This window comes from Schistocerca americana, chromosome 6 (assembly GCF_021461395.2).
Source record: "Schistocerca americana isolate TAMUIC-IGC-003095 chromosome 6, iqSchAmer2.1, whole genome shotgun sequence".
NCBI classification, from domain to species: Eukaryota; Metazoa; Arthropoda; class Insecta; order Orthoptera; family Acrididae; genus Schistocerca; species Schistocerca americana.
Genome location: NC_060124.1, coordinates 204,857,843 through 204,878,404, shown reverse-complemented (window position 1 = coordinate 204,878,404; position 20,562 = coordinate 204,857,843). Strand labels below are relative to the sequence as shown.

General features: G+C 38.6%; 1 protein-coding gene across 3 annotated transcripts in view; it reads right to left on the bottom strand.

Annotated features, from left to right (window-relative positions):
* The window catches only part of LOC124619683, a 212,497-nt gene that overhangs the window by 152,752 nt on the left and 39,183 nt on the right, over positions 1-20,562 (bottom strand). For all 3 annotated transcript variants that reach the window (XR_006980110.1, XM_047146228.1, XM_047146227.1), the window contains exon 3: positions 14,355-15,369. Coding sequence is in view for 2 of the 3 variants with exons in the window: in XM_047146228.1 (XP_047002184.1) it covers positions 14,355-15,369 (1,015 nt within the window). In the remaining variant the exon portion in view is untranslated. The remainder of the gene's footprint in view (positions 1-14,354; positions 15,370-20,562) is intronic.

Here is a 20,562-nt window from a genome sequence, read left to right as displayed (position 1 = left end):
ATCTGTTCACTGGAACTGATTGTCATAAAAATACTCTTTTTATTAGGAAAGAAACAAACAATGAAAAATCCAGGATGGAATGTAACAATATTATGGAAAAGAAAGTTGCTACTCACCATACAGTGGAGGCGCTGAGTCGCAGAGAGGCACAACAAAAGGACTGTCAAAAATAAAGCTTTCGGCCATCAAAGCTTTCGTCAACAATAGATGACAGACACACGTCATCTATGACTGATGAAGGCCTTAATGGCCGAAAGCTTTATTTGTGACAGCTTCTTGTTGTGCCTATCTGCGACTAAGTATTTCCACTATATGGCGAGTAGCAACTTTCCCTTTCATAATATTAATAGAAAAAAAGTTCCACTCAATTCCTATTTATTCTTCATATCCTCCTACAGTTTCTGTATGTGTCTTGGGCAATATTACATTTATTCTTAGTCATACAATATGTCATTCAATTTGTCATCCCTTTGAGTCTCATTCTTTAGCCCATCCTACAAAAAAATTACTTCCTCCACTCCTCCTTCAGCTTTGATCATATCCTAATGCCTTTTGAAGTATACATCTCATAGTGTTTGATGGTTCCAAATATTCCATTTCACCACAGTTGATGCAGCACAAAGAATTCCAGTCCCACATTCTTTCTTGTTTGTTGAAAAACACTCAGTGATGATGGTGAATAATGAAATTAAATAAAAGAAAATCCAGGAAGAAAAATATGAACTAGAACAGTTGCTGCCCACTACATACAGGATCCCGGCAGGCACATTTAAAAGTAGACTGTTGGATAAGTTACAAAATCCTTCAACAGATGAAAAAACACACACACATTCATACACACACAGCTCACATACACATGTCCACTGTCGTCTGGGTGCTTAGATGTTACTAGTGTGAGTAGTATTCTCAGCAAGGATTGGTAGTGGGGATACAGAAGAGGCAATGGCCTGGAAGGGGGAGGGATAGTAGGATAGGGGTTCAGGAAGATGATGGGAGTGTGCAAGGATGAGATGGGAACAGGTTGGTGGGTTGCTGGATGCAGCATAGGAAAGCCATGCTGAATGAAATAAAGAAGGAAAGAAGAGAAGCAGATTAGATTAGATTAGATTAGATTAATACTAGTTCCATGGATCATGAATACGATATTTCGTAATGATGTGGAACGAGTCGAATTTTCCAATACATGACATAATTAGGTTAATTTAACAACATACTTAAGTTAATATAACAATTTTTTTTGTGTTTTTTGTTTTTCTTTATTTTTTATTTTTATTTTTATTTTTTTATTATTTTTTTAAATATTTTTGTTTTTTTTTCTTTTTTTTTTCTTAATTTATATCTAAAAATTCCTCTATGGAGTAGAAGGAGTTGTCATTAAGAAATTCTTTTAATTTCTTCTTAAATACTTGTTGGTTATCTGTCAGACTTTTGATACTATTTGGTAAGTGACCAAAGACTTTAGTGCCAGTATAATTCACCCCTTTCTGTGCCAAAGTTAGATTTAATCTTGAATAGTGAAGATCGTCCTTTCTCCTAGTGTTGTAGTTATGCACACTGCTATTACTTTTGAATTGGGTTTGGTTGTTAATAACAAATTTCATAAGAGAGTATATATACTGAGAAGCTACTGTGAATATCCCTAGATCCTTAAATAAATGTCTGCAGGATGATCTTGGGTGGACTCCAGCTATTATTCTGATTACACGCTTTTGTGCAATAAATACTTTATTCCTCAGTGATGAATTACCCCAAAATATGATGCCATATGAAAGCAATGAGTGAAAATAGGCATAGTAAGCTAATTTACTAAGATGTTTATCACCAAAATTTGCAATGACCCTTATTGCATAAGTAGCTGAACTCAAACGTTTCAGCAGATCATCAATGTGTTTCTTCCAATTTAATCTCTCATCAATGGACATACCTAAAAATTTGGAATATTCTACCTTAGCTATATGCTTCTGATTAAGGTCTATATTTATTAATGGCGTCATACCATTCACTGTACGGAACTGTATGTACTGTGTCTTATCAAAATTCAGTGAGAGTCCGTTTACAAGGAACCACTTAGTAATTTTCTGAAAGACAGTATTGACAATTTCATCAGTTAATTCTTGTTTCTCAGGTGTGATTACTATACTTGTATCATCAGCGAAGAGAACTAGCTTTGCCTCTTCATGAATATAGAATGGCAAGTCATTAATATATAATAAGAACAACAAAGGACCCAAGACTGACCCTTGTGGAACCCCATTCTTGATAGTTCCCCAGTTTGAGGAATGTGCTGATCTTTGCATGTTACGAGAACTACTTATTTCAACTTTCTGCACTCTTCCAGTTAGGTACGAACTAAACCATTTGTGCACTGTCCCATTCATGCCACAATACTTGAGCTTGTCTAGCAGAATTTCATGATTTACACAATCAAAAGCCTTTGAGAGATCACAAAAAATCCCAATGGGTGGTGTTCGGTTATTCAGATCATTCAAAATTTGACTGGTGAAAGCATATATGGCATTTTCTGTTGAGAAACCTTTCTGGAAACCAAACTGACATTTTGTTAGTACTTCATTTTTACAGATATGTGAAGCTAATTTTGAATACATTACTTTCTCAAAAATTTTGGATAAAGCTGTTAGAAGGGAGATTGGACGGTAATTGTTGACATCAGATCTATCCCCCTTTTTATGCAAAGGTATACCAATAGCATATTTCAGTCTAGTTTAGAGGCAGCCTTCGTCCAGTACTGGATATTCAATGGCTGACGATGATGATGATGACCATTAAAATCATCACAATTTCTTGAGTCTCCTGCACATTAAACCAATAAATTAAATTCACACATATATTAGGAATAAAATTCAACCTCTGAAGAACAGAGCAGAAACAGGAGTAATCTTCTATGAGACTACGGGTCTACTGCCACTTGTTCATGGGAATGAATGCCAAGTACCTACAAAAGAAACTTTACACAAATTAGAAACTTCTGACATGAAATTTCTGAGAGTAAGAGGCTGGATAGGAGAACACCACATTAGAAATAAATCAATGCCACTACAGGTAGAATTAGATGCACCTAAATGTAGGATAATTAAACAAAAAATGGTTCAAATGGCTCTGAGCACTATGGGACTTAACATCTATGGTCATCAGTCCCCTAGAACTTAGAACTACTTAAACCTAACTAACCTAAGGACATCACACAACACCCAGTCATCACGAGGCAGAGAAAATCCCTGACCCCGCCGGGAATCGAACCTGGGAACCCGGGCGCGGGAAGCGAGAACGCTACCGCACGACCACGAGCTGCGGACGATAATTAAACAACCACGCTACAAAAATACACAGTACACAAACTGATACGCAAAGGAGATGCAGAACAATTTAAAGAGATGTGGGTAGACAATTTATACAGGCAGAGAATGCTTAAAGACTTATCAATGAAAACACAAAATGCATAAATAAGATGATATTTGTTAAAAGGACTTTTAAATGATTGGTGCCTCCTCAGTGAAACTGAGGAAAATGTATGATGACATTACTTAAAACTTTCGAAAAAAAAACTGCCAGCTGGAGTACACAGAATGACAATAAGAAAGTGGTTTTACACTTTGTGCAAAAATATGATCGCTTACACACACCAAATAATAAAAAATATATCAAATTGCACAATAGTAAATAAATTTTTATTAACATACCTTGTTTTCTGTTGTATAATAATTCTAATTTAGTCAACAGCTACTTACAACCATTGACATACCAAGTGGAATTAATATCATATTAAACAACATAAACAGACAAAAAATTACATTAACAGAATACAGATAACTTTGCAGATGAACAAGTAACAGTAAATAAATGTATGTAAAGGAACAAAATTATGAGAAGGAAGTTGCTACTCAGCATATAACAACAAAATGACTCTCACAATTATAGCTTTTGGCCATTAAGTCCTTCATCAACAACAACAACACCCCCCCCCCCCCCCCACACACACACACACACACACACACGTGCAAAACCGCAACTCACACATACAACTGCGGTCTCAGGCAACTAAAACCACACTGCGAGCAGCAGCATCAGTGCATGATGGGAGTGGTGACTGTGTGGGGGTAAGGAGAAGGCTGGGTCAGGGAGGGGGGAGCGACAGTATGGTGGGTGTGGCAGACAGTGAAGGGCTGCAGTTTAGACAGAGGGCAGGGGAGAGGTGGGAAGGGGGTAAGTAGTATGTGTGTGTGTGTTGTTGATAAAGGCCTTAATGGCCAAAAGCTATAAATGTGAGTGTCTTTTTGTTGTGCCTATCTGTGACTCAGCATCTCCATTATAAGGTGAGTAGCAACTTTCCTTCTCATAATATTCTTACATTCCATCCTGGATTTTCCACTGTTTGCTTTCATAAAAAAACAAAGGTACTTTTCCACTTTTGGGTGAGACTTCATCACTGATAGTAAACAGTGAGAGTAATAAATGATAACATTTCCTGCATATTGTCATACATTGAGATAAAATCACAAAATTCTTTTCACAGGTTCCTCTGTCAATAAAGAGCACTGCAATTAAAAAATTTTATAAAATTGGGAAATGTTCAGAGAAGGCTTTTGACAATTGTTGTGTGTCTGCACAAGTCAGGAGGAAAGATAGGCAAAGCTGTATAATTTGCCCACACTGTTTACAAAATTTTTCGTTCAGCCAATTGTCATTATTTCTGTTTAAAGCCCAAAACTTCATGTGTACTGTAAGAAATACTTGTTTCAAAAGTTCTACAACTGCTGCAATTCTTCCCATCAGTTCTTTTTGCAGATGATCCTTCTGTCTTAGCTGAAGATCAGGATTTGGAAAAAAATCCCAAATCTGTGATCAGAACCCTCAGTACCTTCGAAGCTTGGTTTCAGCTAAATGGGTTAGATCTAAACGTACCTGAGACTCGACGATGCAGTTGAAAACCAAACAGTCAAAATGTGAGCAGATTACGATTGTGCACAACAACCAAGATACAGAAGATGACTCTGTCAAATTCTTAGGTTTAAATGTAGATAAAAATTTGAGCTGGCAGGCACACATTGAATACATGACAAACAAACTGAGCAGCTTTGCATTTGCAATGCAAATATTATCAACTGCAACTGACTTGGACACACGAAAAGTAGTATATACAAGCTACTTTGAAAAATGGTTCAAAAGGCTCTGAGCACTATGGGACTTAACATCTATGGTCATCAGTCCCCTAGAACTTAGAACTACTTAAGCCTAACCAACCTAAAGACAGCACACAACACCCAGTCATCACGTGGCAGAGAAAAGCTACTTTGAATCCATTATTAGGTACAGTATTGTTATTTGGGGTAACTCGACAAACATAGTGTGGATACTAAAAATACAGAAAAAAATCACTGCAAATCACAAAGAACAATGTCAACCATTATTTAGAAAACTTAAAATATTAACTCTGCCATCTTTATACATATATGAGATTATTATATTTTTGTACACCAGACATGAATTATTTGAGGGAAACCATTTTGTCCATTCACATGATACCAGAAACAATGAAAATTTTATGCTCCCCCACCCACCGCCTCAGACTGTATACCCAGGGACCTCAATACATGGGAATGAAAATTTGTAATAAATTAAAAGGAAACAAGTTGATGCAGATGAATTTAGGTTCACTTAAAAGAAAGCTATATGAGGTGCTGCCACTGAAGTGTTATTACTCAGTGGATGAATTCATGCAGGGCAAACTGGAAATTTGAGCTGGGTACAATGTGTTACATATTCCAAGAAATATCCTTATAGTGTTATTATTTAGTGTAGTGCTATTATTTATTAATGTAAAAAATCACTGTAACTGTATTATAAATTTCTGACATGTCTCCTGTACGCAGACCAAATGGATTGCAAATGTACAACATGAGAGGAATGAAACACAATTCACAATTCCCTTCCCAGCACTGGAAGATACAATTCAGGACACCAACAACTGTTGAAGAATGAGAGAGATCTTGGGGTCCAGTGTCTTATTAAATGGTTAACTTTTTTGTGAAACAATAAGTATGGGAGAGGAAGAAAACAATGGTTCATAACTCATGTAGCAGCAAGTGGTCTTCTGAATATTTTTCCGTATTATGACTCACCTTGTAGAGTGTCAGTACACAGTGCCTACTACACGTGAAATAGTCACTTATAGTGTGGAGGGCAGGTACACATTAGGGATCAGCAAGAAGTATGTTGCATAGTGGATGAAACACAAAAAAAGTGTGTGTATGTGTGTGTGTGGGGGGGGGGGGGGGGGGGGGGGGGGGTTCAGGCATACTTAAATAGGTGTTCAGTTCATAGATTTTGTGCAGTGAACAACATTTGGCCACCTGATAGTTCAGTTCACTCTGTATATTTGCCAGTGGTTACCATTCACACAAATGGGAAGTTATTTAGGTATTTTTATGACCTCAAGGAATGCTGAGGAGCAGGTTTCACAATGGTAATGAATGGGCTTTTATATTTTCACAGAAAATTAGGATTTTGAAGATTTCTAAGCTTTTTCACCCAGGTGGTGTCATCCAGAAGGCACGATATTTCAGCAAGCTGACTTCTTGCCATCTTCAGACAACCCTGGTGACTGACTGTCTTCTGCTGGATGTCAACCTTATATTCCCTCACCATGCCCAAAGCCTCTGGCCAGAAATCTAGGGTGCAAATGTGGTGCTGCAGTGGGAGAAGTGTGTTGCTGAGATGCAATCCAAGGCCCTCAGCCACGCTGAGTGGACGCTGAATGGGTGCTGATTGGCACAAGTCTCAGCTGGCAAAATAACAATACATCCCCTTGTCTGTTCAGCTGGCACGACATGTGCAGATTTCCACGTCGGTTGCTGCTGCGCTTTGACCATGCTGAAGGCTGGGTCCCTAGCCGTGCTTAGCTGAAAACTGCTGCCTCATGTAGCCAGATCACTACAGCTCTTTTTCACTACAATCCAATAAGATGTTGGACTGTTGCATTAATTTGGGGTTGCTGTAATTGATGACATACGTGTGGGAGATGCAAGGCTGTGCCGCAGTGAGCTTTGTCAGCTGTCCATTGTCAGTGTGGTCTTTAAGCTCAGCACATCTCTCCTGTACCATCCGGATAGTCTTGCCAACACAGATTTTCCCACACTGACAAGAGATGTGCCAGACTCCCAGTTTCTGGAGATCTTATGTGGAGAAGTAAGTCTTATGGCTACATGGCAACACGGCAACAGCAGCAAGCGAGTGAAATTGGTCAGCAGTACGTAATATGTGCACAAGCATTCAGACAATACTTTGCCAGATCATGTAAAACCATACCAATGTTATATACTTTGAGTTTCAGCATGATCCCACTGATTAGTTTCCACAAAAATCGAAAATTTCAAAAGTACAAAATATTATGAAAGATAGCCTATAACATTGTAATTTTGGATTTAGATTCCACTTTATGCAAAATCAAACTGCAGAGATTTTTATGATGTTACCTCTCTTATTTTTAAAGTTACTAAGTAAAAACTGATTTATGTACTAAAATTTGTAAAATCATGGTAGATTAACTAGCCTTTAGAAGTAAGTCAGAATGAAAAAATTACAGCACCATGTTCATTAGAAGTAGTGATGAAGCTGTATCAAATTGAAAGATAATTATGTAACTTTACAGAGGTACAGCTGGTACAACAGACATAATTCAGAGATCACAATGTACCCTCCGTTCCTTAGAGAAATTCTAGAAGTCTGAATTTAAAGCTATCTACTTGATATTTTTATGGATCATACACGGAGTACAGTATTCATGTACAGCAGTGATAGTGGACAGCTCTCCACTCCATCTGTTTGTTCATAGTAATTCCCACTGAATGGACAGTAGACTGATGTAGGCACAAATTCAAACTGTTTCATTAGTGCTGGGTTAAGCTTTTCTCTTATGGCATTAGGGAGTCTCTTAGGGGTACCCTTGTAAAGAGAGACATCACTTGCACTGAATTTCGTTTATGGTGCTGGCTGTCAGGTGTTGTGCTAATTCATATGTTAGTGTGCTTATGCTGCTAACAATAGGGCATATTGGCATTCCTTTCTTGTGGACTTTAGGTAATCCATAAAGCCTACGGGTCGAGGCTGCTCATGGACAAGATCACTTTACTGTGTTCATGTCTTGAAATGTGAGTTGGAGAAGCTCAGTGGTCTTCCTCTTCACTCGGTTGTAGAATTGTTTTCTATGCTCCTGCAGGCGATGCCCTCTAAGAGGTTGTACATTTTATACACAGAGCATCAATCTACGTGGAAATCTGCTCCTGTCATGTCAACTGAGGAAGGCAAGGACATACTGTGTCCATGCTGGCAGAGACCAGTGGTGGTGGCAGTGTGACTGATAGCCTCAGATCACGTTCCAGCGAAATACTTCCCCCACCACTGTGTCAGGTGGGAGAGGGAATATAATGGCAGCATCAGGCTGATGTCAATCAATCATCAGGAACGCCTGAAGATGGCAAGAAGTCAGCTTGCCGAAATATTGCACTTTAAGGATGACATCACCCAACTGAATACCTAAGAAATATTCAAAATCTTCCTGTGCCAGGAAAATCTGAATTCCCACATTAAGTATCTCTGCAAGGAGGAGATGCACTTCAAAATTAAGGAGCTTGACAAGCTTCAGAACAGGAAGGAGAGGACACAATAACACCATCTTTCACGAAGGTCATGCATCATATCAGAATTCCAGCCACCAACCAGATCACAAAAAGAGCCAGCTTGGTCCCAGTCACGGGGAGAATTTGCTACACTCGACGCAGATTTGGCAAGATCACTCAAGAGAATCTTCATGCTCCACCTACAGTTGGTGTCAACATTCTCCCCTGAATTGGAAGAGTGGATAGATGCAGTTTGCTGTCTCAAGCAAAGACAGCATGGCTGCTGAACACTTGCAGACAAGCAATTAAATACGAATGCCTCATGACTGAATCATTGCAAGAAGAACGTCAGAGAACTTTATCAATTGTACAGATAAAATAATTGACAACTGTACTAGGAAAGGTGCTAAACTTCACATCCACATAAAGAACCCTAGCACCAGCTGAATTATCAGTGCAGTGGAACAGGTTGCTCTCGCACTCCCGCGGGGTAGAGGAAATAATACTTGAAACATGCCATACACTACCATGGCTGTCCATTGAAGTCAAACATTCCAATGGGAAAGTACTTAAGTGGTTCTGAGACAGACATTCTCCCAGCAGACTAATAATTTATGACCTATTAGGGGACAAAACCTACATGAGGACAGAAGATGATACTACTGCCCGAGTGAAGAGGAAGATCACTGAGCTTCTCCAACATACATTCCAAGACGAGAAGGCAATAGAGAGACTTTGTCCACAAGCAGCCATGACGCCTAGACCTTACTGAGTACTTAAAGCCCACAAGGAAGGAATGCCATCCCATCCAATTATTTGGAACATAGGCGCACCAACATATGAATTAGCAAAACACTCAACAGCGATGCTCAGCCCCTTTGCGAGCAAATGTCAGCACCACATATGGAATTCAATGCATTTCATCCAGCAGCTCCAGAACTTCAAACTGGCTCAAAGAAGGCCTCACGGTGAGCTTCAATGGAATCTCTCTCTTTACAATGTATCTCTAAGAGCCTCCCTAAGCCTTGTAGGAAAAAAGTTTGGACTAGCACAAAAGAAATTGTTTGAATTCAAGCTTACATCAATCTATTTCTTTTTGACAGAAATTACGATGCACTTACAGACGGAAAGATGATGGGCTGCCCACTATCACCAGTGGTGGCCAGTATGTCTACAGAAGCATTTCAAGAAGAAGCCCTGGAGTCACTCTCTAGAGGCTCTTATCTTTTTCCCGATATGTTGACAATAACTTCGAAATTTGGCTACGCGGATGAAATTACCTACAAGACTTCCTGCAAGACATGAATTCGCTGCACCACAACATCTAACTTACAATGAAGATAGAAGAAAGTAATCAACTCCATTTCTGGATGTGCTGGTCAAGCATAGACCAGCCGGCACACAAGGACACAGCATCTATTGTAAATTGACGCATATAGATTTGTACTTGCACGTGGCAGCTGTCATGCCTCTTCACAACAAGATGGCCTAAGCACACTGGTGCACAGAGCACACAAAATCTCAAACCAAGAGTCCAACAGCCAACTGCAGCATTTACAGGCTGTTTTCTGTATGAATGGATACAGCAGCCACAACACACAATGAGCCACAAGACCAAATAAGCTGAGGTCACAGCCTGCTGAGAATGAAGCAAGACATGCTGTGACAGTGATATCCTATACATCGGGAACGCATCAGAAAAAATCTGAACAATACTTCAGAAACATAATTTTAAATGTGTGTTCCACCCAACACACTATGTGTACTATCTGAACAGTACAAGGGAGATGCCCTGAGCATGAACAAAGTCCGCTGTGGCAGGCCACTGCATCCTCTATGCACACTTCATGAATTACATCAGCATCGAGTTGTTGCAACCATCCAAGACCTTCTGGAAGTGTACTGTAAATGAAGCTGTAGAGATCAGGCTACATGAGGAAGTAATAAATTAAGGCAGCGGTTTACAATGAAGCTAGACCTGGGACCCAGCCTCGAGCATAGTCAAAGCACAACGGCAATCTACACGGAAATCCACTCCTGTTAAGACAACTGAAGAAGATGAGGATGTATTGTCACCATGTTGGCAGAAAACTGTGTCCAGTGGTAACAGCAGTGCGACTGAGGGCCCAGATCGTGTACAAATGGCTTGCTTCCCCCAACACTGCACCAGGTCTGAGCCCATGGATGGCCAGCCAGGTGCACGGGCAGTGGAGAGGAGATAAAAAGGCAGTGCCCAGCAGGAACGGTATATGACGGTGGGAAATCGCTTGCCAAAGCATCACACATTTTGGACAATGCCACCCGGGTGAATACCTGAGAAATATTCAAAATGGTAAGACCACAGGCTATAACATTATTATTACTATTATTTACTAAGTGAAATAAGAGTAAAATGTATCATATAATACAAAAATTTGTAATTCTGTGACCAACTCTTGTTACAGCAACCTTGTCATCACTTGGTGTATTTCAAAAAGCAAGATAAAATGTGGGAAGGAATTCCTCATGCTGCGTCAACTGTGGTGAAAAGGAACATTTGGCACTGTGATACATCATGAGATTTATACTTCAAAAGACAGTATGGTATGATCAAAGGTGAAGAAGAAGGCGAAGTGGATGAAGTAATTTTTTGAAGGTAGGACTAAAAACTCAATGAGACTATGAAGTAAAAGACATGTTCTATGACTACGAATAGATATATTATTTGGCAAGGCACATACAGAGACTGTAGAAGGATATGAAAAATAAGTAGGACACCCTACTGAGAAAGTGAGTGAAACCTTTTTTTAATTAAAAAAGATGATTTTTTTTTCTTTGTGTCCATCTACACGGAGAGAAATCAAAATGAGGATTCTACAATGATTTCTCATCAGCTAATAAAGCTGAATAATAATTTATATTTGTGGGTAAATTGGGCCTAGAATTGAGCCTTGTGGAACCCCTTGTAAATTTATTCAATCATTAAACTTTTTGTTCACAATCCACTGCAGTTGAAGAATAAGAGATATATTTACTAATGCAATATCAGAAGTAAAAATGATCAGTATTTCCCTCTAATGAATTTATCTTTGACACAAAAAAGAGTGCAGTAGTCAGATATGAAACTCTTTGGTACACTTACCATTGAAATAAAATGTCTGTCAGGAAGTAGAAGTGTTTTCAAATGTAGATTAAAGTTTTCCTCCAGAACAACTAAACATGGTGCTAATCAAATAATTTAGCAACTTACTTCTTAACGTGGGCAAGTGAGTACCATATTGGTAAACAGAATAGCAGCACCAATAATTACAGAGACAAGTACTCATCATGTCAGAATGGAGAAAGAAAATGTGAATACAGTACCAGTTAACTGCACAATTGTTCATGGAAAGAACCCTGAGCTAGTCTCACACGTAAACAGCAAAACTGTCCACTTAGTACTACGGACAGAAAACTGGAGGAAACCTGATGTTACCAGCAATGAAATTCTAAATTCTTGTTGGAATATATATTGCAAGGAAATGACAGGCACTGAGGGCAGAAGCATTTTTACATCTGTAAATGGTACGACAACATCTAGTGAGGTTAGTACACACTCCACATGTGAAATAATTTAAGTGAAGACAATTGTTAAAGGTGAACCAAACATGGTAGTCAGATGGTTTGATAGCCCTTGCCTCAGAAAAAGTAGTGACGAAACATTTCATTTCAGGGAAAACCTGAAGAAAGACGCACGAAAATTTCCTGGTCATGTTATAGTACTATGGGAATATTTCATGGTGAGTAGTAAGGACAGGGGATCATGAAAAATTGTTCAAAATGCATTGTGTAAAAATTACCTTAAGCAGTTACTCAGAAAACTAACTCTTAACGGTAACATTTTAGATCTTCTGGTTACAAACTGGCTTGAACTTTTGGACTCTTGTTGGCGTAGATCAGGGACTCAGTGATTATAAGACTATTATAATATCAATGACTCTTCATAGAGAGTAAGTGAAGGAACAAATTGGTCACGTGAGGTGTCAACATGAAACATTCATGGTTCCATAGGCAATTGCAACATTTTTCCATTAAGGCACTGACTGTCTTGTCTCACAGTAGGATAAATGTACAGAGTGACAATTATTGAACTGTATGAAAAAAAACATAAATTAGTTACAAACTATGGTGTGCACACACTTTATTCAACATGTAAACGTGAATTTACATGGCATATGGAGAGAATATAATATTAGGAAGGTTGGGTGGGCTGCAGAGCATAACTATATCATGTAAGGTGATGGGACCTTTCATGGTGGCAGAGGTAATAGCTTCTGAAATGGATGTTCCAAAGGTGGTTACTGAATGCAGATAGACTTCCATATGGTGACAATAGAGCACTACATGGTAGAAATAATAGAAGGTAACTTTCTGAATGTAAAAGAGCCTTATGAAAGTCTAGATCAGCTCATCAAAATGCCATCATTATTACTGAACCTCTTGAGTTATTGGTTTATTTCTCCAGACGGCAAGAATTTATCTAAGTGATTCACAAAAAGAGTAGCATGATTTGTTTCTAGGTCGCTCAGGAAAAGTATCTTCTGAGACAGATAAGGAGAGAGGCAGCACATTTGGTGTGCACATATTACTTTGTGGCAGTAGCTGAGGACAGAAAAAAAAGAAGAGAGATGAGAACTACTCTTCTGACACTTCATCAACACAATCTGCCATAATTTTGGTAACAGTCTCTTTACACACGGTGACATTCTGTCACAACTGAATGTCTGTTATTCATTTTTGATAGATATAAGAAAAAAATTAATAACTAATAATGTCACAATCAAACACACAATAAAAACAGGACATGTACTTACAATTACTGGTGCTAACAGTTTTTATCCCTTCCATTTTCCATTATCCACCTTGTCCATATTCTAAATTATTAACGTTTCATTAACATATATAAGTGTCAGAATAATTCTTGTTATGAACATAAAAATTGACTGTGACTAGCTTTCTCTGAGAACTGAAATTCACAGAAAAATGTCCTATTTGAAATCAAGAAATAATGAGGTTAGAATAATGGCACAAAGTTATGGCAAAAGCAACAAAAATTATTCTATGTGGTCTTACAAACTTATTAATTTATATCTGCACAGAAAGCAGTCGATTATAGCAACACAAAAAATAAACATAAGAGAGAGAAGAGAGAGAGTTGTTCCTCTGCGTTCCTGCTCCTGCCGCAGCCCTCTCCCCCCCCCCCCCCCCCCCTTTCCCCAGTAAAAGAAAAAATAATAGAGGGAAACATTCCACGCGGGAAAAATATATCTAGAAACAAAGATGATGTAACTTACCAAACGAAAGCGTTGGTATACTGATAGACACACAAACAAACACAAACACAAAATTCAAGCTTTCGCAACCCATGGTTGCTTCATCAAGAAAGAGGGAAGGAGAGGGAAAGACGAAAGGATGGGGGTTTTAAGGGAGAGGGTAAGGAGTCATTCCAATCCTGGGAGCGTAAGGACTTGTGTGTTTGTGTTTGTTTGTGTGTCTATCAACATACCAATGCTTTCGTTTGGTAAGTTACAGTATGAGAGAGAGATCTGCAATAGTAGTGTATAACAACTAAGAATTAAATTGATTTTTCAAATGCAGCAAAGAAATGCCTATAAACAATGACACCTGTAATACAAGTGATGCAATATGATCATTACTTAATATCATTATATATAATTCACATAATTAAATCTACCAACATACTTTTCTGGAGACATTCTTCCTAGCTGGCACTTGTGCTGCAACAACTGGTGTCTCAGGCAGTCCCAAAGCCTTCCTTTCAGCTGCTTGTTTACTCTGCAATGCAAGGGCGTCTAAAAGCTGCTTTGTTGTGACATTATGACTAACAGCACATGATTTCATATGGGATGTCTGGGCACTTTTCTTGTCGAATTTCTTCCAACACAGAGGACATGTCAGATCAGAAGCACTAAAGTAGGGACTTAGCTGTTCATCATCTGCATCATGTACATTCCCTGCATCTCTTGAGGTAGTGTCTTGAAGCACACATGCATCCGCACCTTCTAAAGATGAATTAGTCACTTCACTTTTCAGCGCATGAACCAATTCCTGTTCCTGTTTTGATTCATTCACTAACAGGTATCCAGCTGTTTCTTCTTCTAACACAGAATTAGGTATTATTTTATTCACAGTATCATAAACATGATCTCGTCCATATTCTGTAGTTAAACAACTCACTGCAAACTTATCTAAGGATGGCAACACAGGTAGGCTTCTGTCAGTCTCAGTACAATAGTTATTACATTTTGTGAGAGGTGTATTATTATCAGAGCTCTCTTCGTTCACAGTTTGTGAGGAATGAAGACTAATAATATCATCATTTTCAACTTTGGACACTAATGAAATGTCATTAACAACCACTTCTTGATTTCTGATTTCTTCACAATCACCAGATTTGTCACGACAGTGCTTTGCTTTACTAGGCGTTTCAAAATTCTCAACAAAGCTTTCATCTGACTCACAAGTGCTACCTTTAAGGCATTTTACATCTGACAACTCAAATGATGTTTTACAAGGCAGACTTTTACCCAGTAACAATTTATAGTGGGGAGGCTGAGTTTGTGATTGTGGAGAATCTCTCACCTCATTACCTGAAGGCAAAAGATCAATAATGTTCACAGAATAAGTGTTTTTGTTCAAAAAACATGATTTTTCTTCTCCTGATGATGATGATGATGTCCCGTCTATCTCTTTGGAACTATAGTGCAAACAAGGGAGAAAACAAAGGTTGTGATTAAAAAGTTGGCAATATTTACATGATAAAGTTCTGGATGGAAAATAAACAATGATAACAGACAAAAACACATTTTAATTTTTATATTCCCTCTAACAAACACCTAAATGATTCAGACAATTCCTTGTTATGCTATCAAACTTTCATTTCTGTTCATAGCAAAAGTTTTTTATGGCAAAGACTGATAAAAATCGTTGCATCCTGAGATGTAACTGTCAGTTTCTGGTAGTTAGGTAGGAAAGTGGGTAGAGTGTAGGAGGAGAAGATGGCAGATGACTCCACACAGCGCAAGGAGAGAGGAGAAATAGGGGAGGTAAGAACATATTATCAAGCAAAGGCACCTGCAGGCTGGAGGGAAAATAGCAATATAAATGGTAGTGGAAAAAACAGAGGGCAAGGAATAAGAAGGAACCCCTATGATGAGAAGGAAGGTGGGACGATTGAAGTTTAACAATGAGGTTATTACAAACAGAGAAAAACTTGGAATGAAAGGAATGAGGAAGGAACTTTTTCGAAGGAACCATACTGGCATTTGTCTTGAACAGTTTTGGTAATCATGGAAAAGCTAAATCGAGATGGCACTGTGGGGATTTGATCAAGGATTCTTGTGCATTTAGTGTCTTACCGTCACACTTACATATTTCATTTCCTTTTATTTGCAAAGCATCAACCATGGAAATTTTTTGTGGTCTTGTTACCCCGCGTGTGTCACCATGGAATTTCTCTCATTATCCCACATACAACAGGATGTCCTATCTTCAGTGTTTGTGAGCACATTTCACCTAAACACTTAACTTTCACTGTGTCTGATTTTAAAACATGTTGGTTACATGTGTTTATTTTTGGTGATGATTCATAAATAAAAGGAAGTGAAATTCATACGACATAAAAACAAATAACTCCAAGAAGATAATGATCATCATCAAGTAATAATAATAATAATAATAATATAGAATCAACTAAGGAACAACAGAAAAATAAAAATGATGATCAACAAAACAGAAATAATGTGGAAGGTAAGTAGCTGACAAGAGGGAGGGTTCGATAGTGAATAAAAAAAGTGGTGCAAAGGCAGGAGAATGGAAAAGTGGCAGATGGAGACAGAAGACAGGTGCTACTAAAGCGTGTAAGTATTATTTCAAATTTTCAACGTTATCTCTAGTGCGCTTACACTTGTGCTAGTGCGCTTTTCCTAAAAAGCAATATATTTTAGAGGCATCTATAATTATGCTTCATTAGCTGCAGACAATAGTTTGTGCTTCTGATTGTATGGCCAAAAAATACTTGACAGAGGGGGAACTAGAGCAGATCCTTTTGGAGGTGCCTGCGGAAGAAGATGGCAGCAAATATATTGATTATTTTTTTTTTTTTTTTTTTTTCTGATGGAGAGATGAAATAATATTACAGAGTGATCATGACAGTGACTCTGAAATTGAATGTGATGAAAGATTAGCTTCCTTTGATACTGAAGGTGATATATTTATTTGTAGGAACAAACAAATAAAATGATGCAAACTGATATGCAAAAATGACATCACATGTACCAACAAAAAATATTATAAAGACCTTTCCAGGCCTTAAAATGGAGCATGAGGTATTGTAGAGGAAACTGAATCATTCCATAAAATAATCAGTACAATTGATACAAGAAATAATGCACTTTACAACTGTGTACATTCACAGGAACACACAAGGAGAAAATTATTCTAGAGGTAGGCATGCTGAGTTGACTAATCGTAATGAAATTTGTGCAATATTAGACATACTTTATTTGATTGGGCTCAAGGGCGGAAACAACAACACCAATGTATTGCAACTTCATTCAAATGATGGAATAGAAATGATTGTTTTGAGATCCAGCATGAGTTACAAAAGATTTTTATTGCTTCTCAGGTGGATTAGATTTGACGATATATATATATATATATATATATATATATATATATATATATATATATATATATATATATAAAAACAAAGATGATGTGACTTACCAAACGAAAGTGCTCGCAGGTCGACAGACACACAAACAAACACAAACATACACACTAAATTCAAGCTTTCGCAACAAATGGTTGCTTCATCAGGAAAGAGGGAAGGAGAGGAAAAGACGAAAGGATGTGGGTTTTGGTAAGGAGTCATTCCAATCCCGGGAGCGGAAAGACTTACCTTAGGGGGAAAAAAGGACAGGTATACACTAGCACACACACACATATCCATCCGCACATACACAGACACAAGCAGACATTTGTAAAACCCACATCCTTTCGTCTTTCCCTCTCCTTCCCTCTTTCCTGATGAAGCAACTGTTTGCTGCGAAAGCTTGAATTTAGTGTGTATGTTTGTGTTTGTTTGTGTGTCTATCGACCTGCCAGCACTTTCGTTTGGTAAGGATGGATCTCTTCATGAAATCCTCCCCACTCTACCAAGAGTGTCTTTCCGCCGTCCACCTAACCTTCGTAACCTCTTAGTTCATCCCTATGAAATCCCCAAACCACCTTCCCTACCCTCTGGCTCCTACCCTTGTAACCGCCCCCAGTGTAAAACCTGTCCCATGCACCCTCCCACCACCACCTACTCCAGTCCTGTAACCCGGAAGGTGTGCACGATCAAAGGCAGAGCCACGTGTGAAAGCACCCACGTGATTTACCAACTGACATTCCTACACTGTGAAGCTTTCTATGTGGGAATGACCAGCAACAAACTGTCCATTCGCATGAATGGACACAGGCAGACAGTGTTTGTTGGTAATGAGGATCACCCTGTGGCTAAACATGCCTTGGTGCACGGCCAGCACACCTTGGCACAGTGTTACACCGTCCGGGTTATCTGGATACTTCCCACTAACACCAACCTATCCGAACTCCGGAGATGGGAACTTGCCCTTCAGTATATCCTCTCTTCTCGTTATCCGCCAGGCCTCAATCTCCGCTAATTTCAATTTGCCGCTGCTCATACCTCACCTGTCTTTCAACAACATCTTTGCCTCTGTACTTCCGCCTCGACTGACATCTCTGCCCAAACTCTGTGGCTTTACAAATGTCTGCTTGTGTCTGTGTATGTGCGGATGGATATGTGTGTGTGTGCGCGAGTGTATACCTGTCCTTTTTTCCCCATAAGGTAAGTCTTTCCGCTCCCGGGATTGGAATGACTCCTTACCCTCTCCCTTAAAACCCACATCCTTTCGTCTTTCCCTCTCCTTCCCTCTTTCCTGATGAGGCAACAGTTTGTTGCGAAAGCTTGAATTTCGTGTGTATGTTTGTGTCTGTTTGTGTGTCTATCGACCTGCAAGCACTTTCGTTCAGTAAGTCACATGATCTGTGTTTTTAGATATATTTTTCCCACATGGTCATCTGTGTTTTTAGATATATTTTTCCCACGTGGAATGTTTCCCTCTATTATATATATACACACACAGACAGGTTAGCAGCTATTAGGAGCTATCTAGAAGCAGTTCAGAAAAACTGCATGAATAGTTACAATCCTGGAGAATTTGTTACTACTGATGAGAAACTAGAAGAAGTGATGCAGCTTCATACAATACATTCCCAACAAACCTGTTAAATATGACATCAAAATATTTGCCCTGTATGATGGTAAGTCATTCAACACTGGTTTGTTGGAAGTGTATTATGGCAAACAGCTAGAAGGACCATTTTGTTTTTCTAATAAGCCATCTAACAGTGTGCAGACTGACCGAGGCAATGAAAGGCACAAATATAAATATGACAACATATAACGTATACTAGCTATCAGTTGGCTTTCTCTGCTACAAAACAAATTCACTCGTATTAGGAACCCTAAGAAAGGATAAAAAAGAAATACCAATTTGAGTTTTTGCCCAACAAGAAGAGAAGAATCGGTTTGATAGTTTTTAGATACCAGAAAGACATTGCTATGGTACTATATGTATCTAAATATAATAAATCTGTTGTATTCACTTCCACAATGCACAACAAAGGAACAGCAGATGAGGCCACTTAAGACTCCTTATATTAGACTAGATTACAATAAGACAAAGTGAGGTGTCAACACTGTTGACCAAATGTGCCACATTCAGTAATGCAAAAGACAAGAATATGGACATTGGCTACATGGTACACATTGCTGAAAATGGCTGGTATCAATGCGCAGATGTTCTTTCAAGCAAATAAAAAGAACGAGAAACATCCATTTTGAGTTTTTCTAAAGAACATTTCTTTTCAACTGACAAACCACATCCTGTCAAAAGATCTGTGACAACAAGTTAACCAGCAGATGTTAGCATGTATCTGCAGCATTACAAAGTTCAAGAGATGCATATACAAGAGCAACCAATGAAGAAAAAATACAGATGTGAAATTTGTGGAAGGACAAATAACAGCTCCACAACACTAAGATGTAGCTCTTGTGATTTTGTCCACAAAAGTCATTCTCAAAAAAACAGTTCTCTGTGAAAAATGCAGTGTTTGTTCACCCAAAGTTGAAGACAACTAATTTGCAAGTAAACTGTCCCAATGTAACACATTAGCACCTATAACATGTATGGAACTATTGTTAAGCATAAGCCTAAATGTTACTTGTAAACACTGTACGGCATAAATTACTGCAATAAATGATAAACCAAATGTAACTTATCATCAATGTGTATATAGTACACAAACATCTGCTCCTGTTAATTAAAGAGTGCATCTGCTGTAGGATTAAGCTAAGCAGTACAGCAAGTAAAAGGATGTCTCCAAGAGTCTTAATGCGCTTTGTCACTTTCTTCTGTTCAAATATTGGCTGCATCTTACAGCACTACCTACCATTTTTCATATGTGTCATCTGACCTTAAATAATGCAATGAACTTATAAACTGTTTCAAGCATAGTTATCTCCAAACACTGTCTCTCTTACACACTGGACAATGCATTACAAGTCAAAGAATCTATTATATAAGAGACTACAATATGAAAAGGATAGAATGAGAATTACACTCTGCAGCGGAGTGTGCGCTGATATGAAACTTCCTGGCAGATTAAAACTGTGTGCCGGACCGAGACTCGAACTCAGGACCTTTGCCTTTCGCGGGCAAGTACTCTACCAATTGAGCTACCGAAGCACAACTCACGTCCCGTCCTCACAGCTTTACTTTTGCCAGTATCTCGTCTCCTACCTTCCAAACTTTACAGAAGC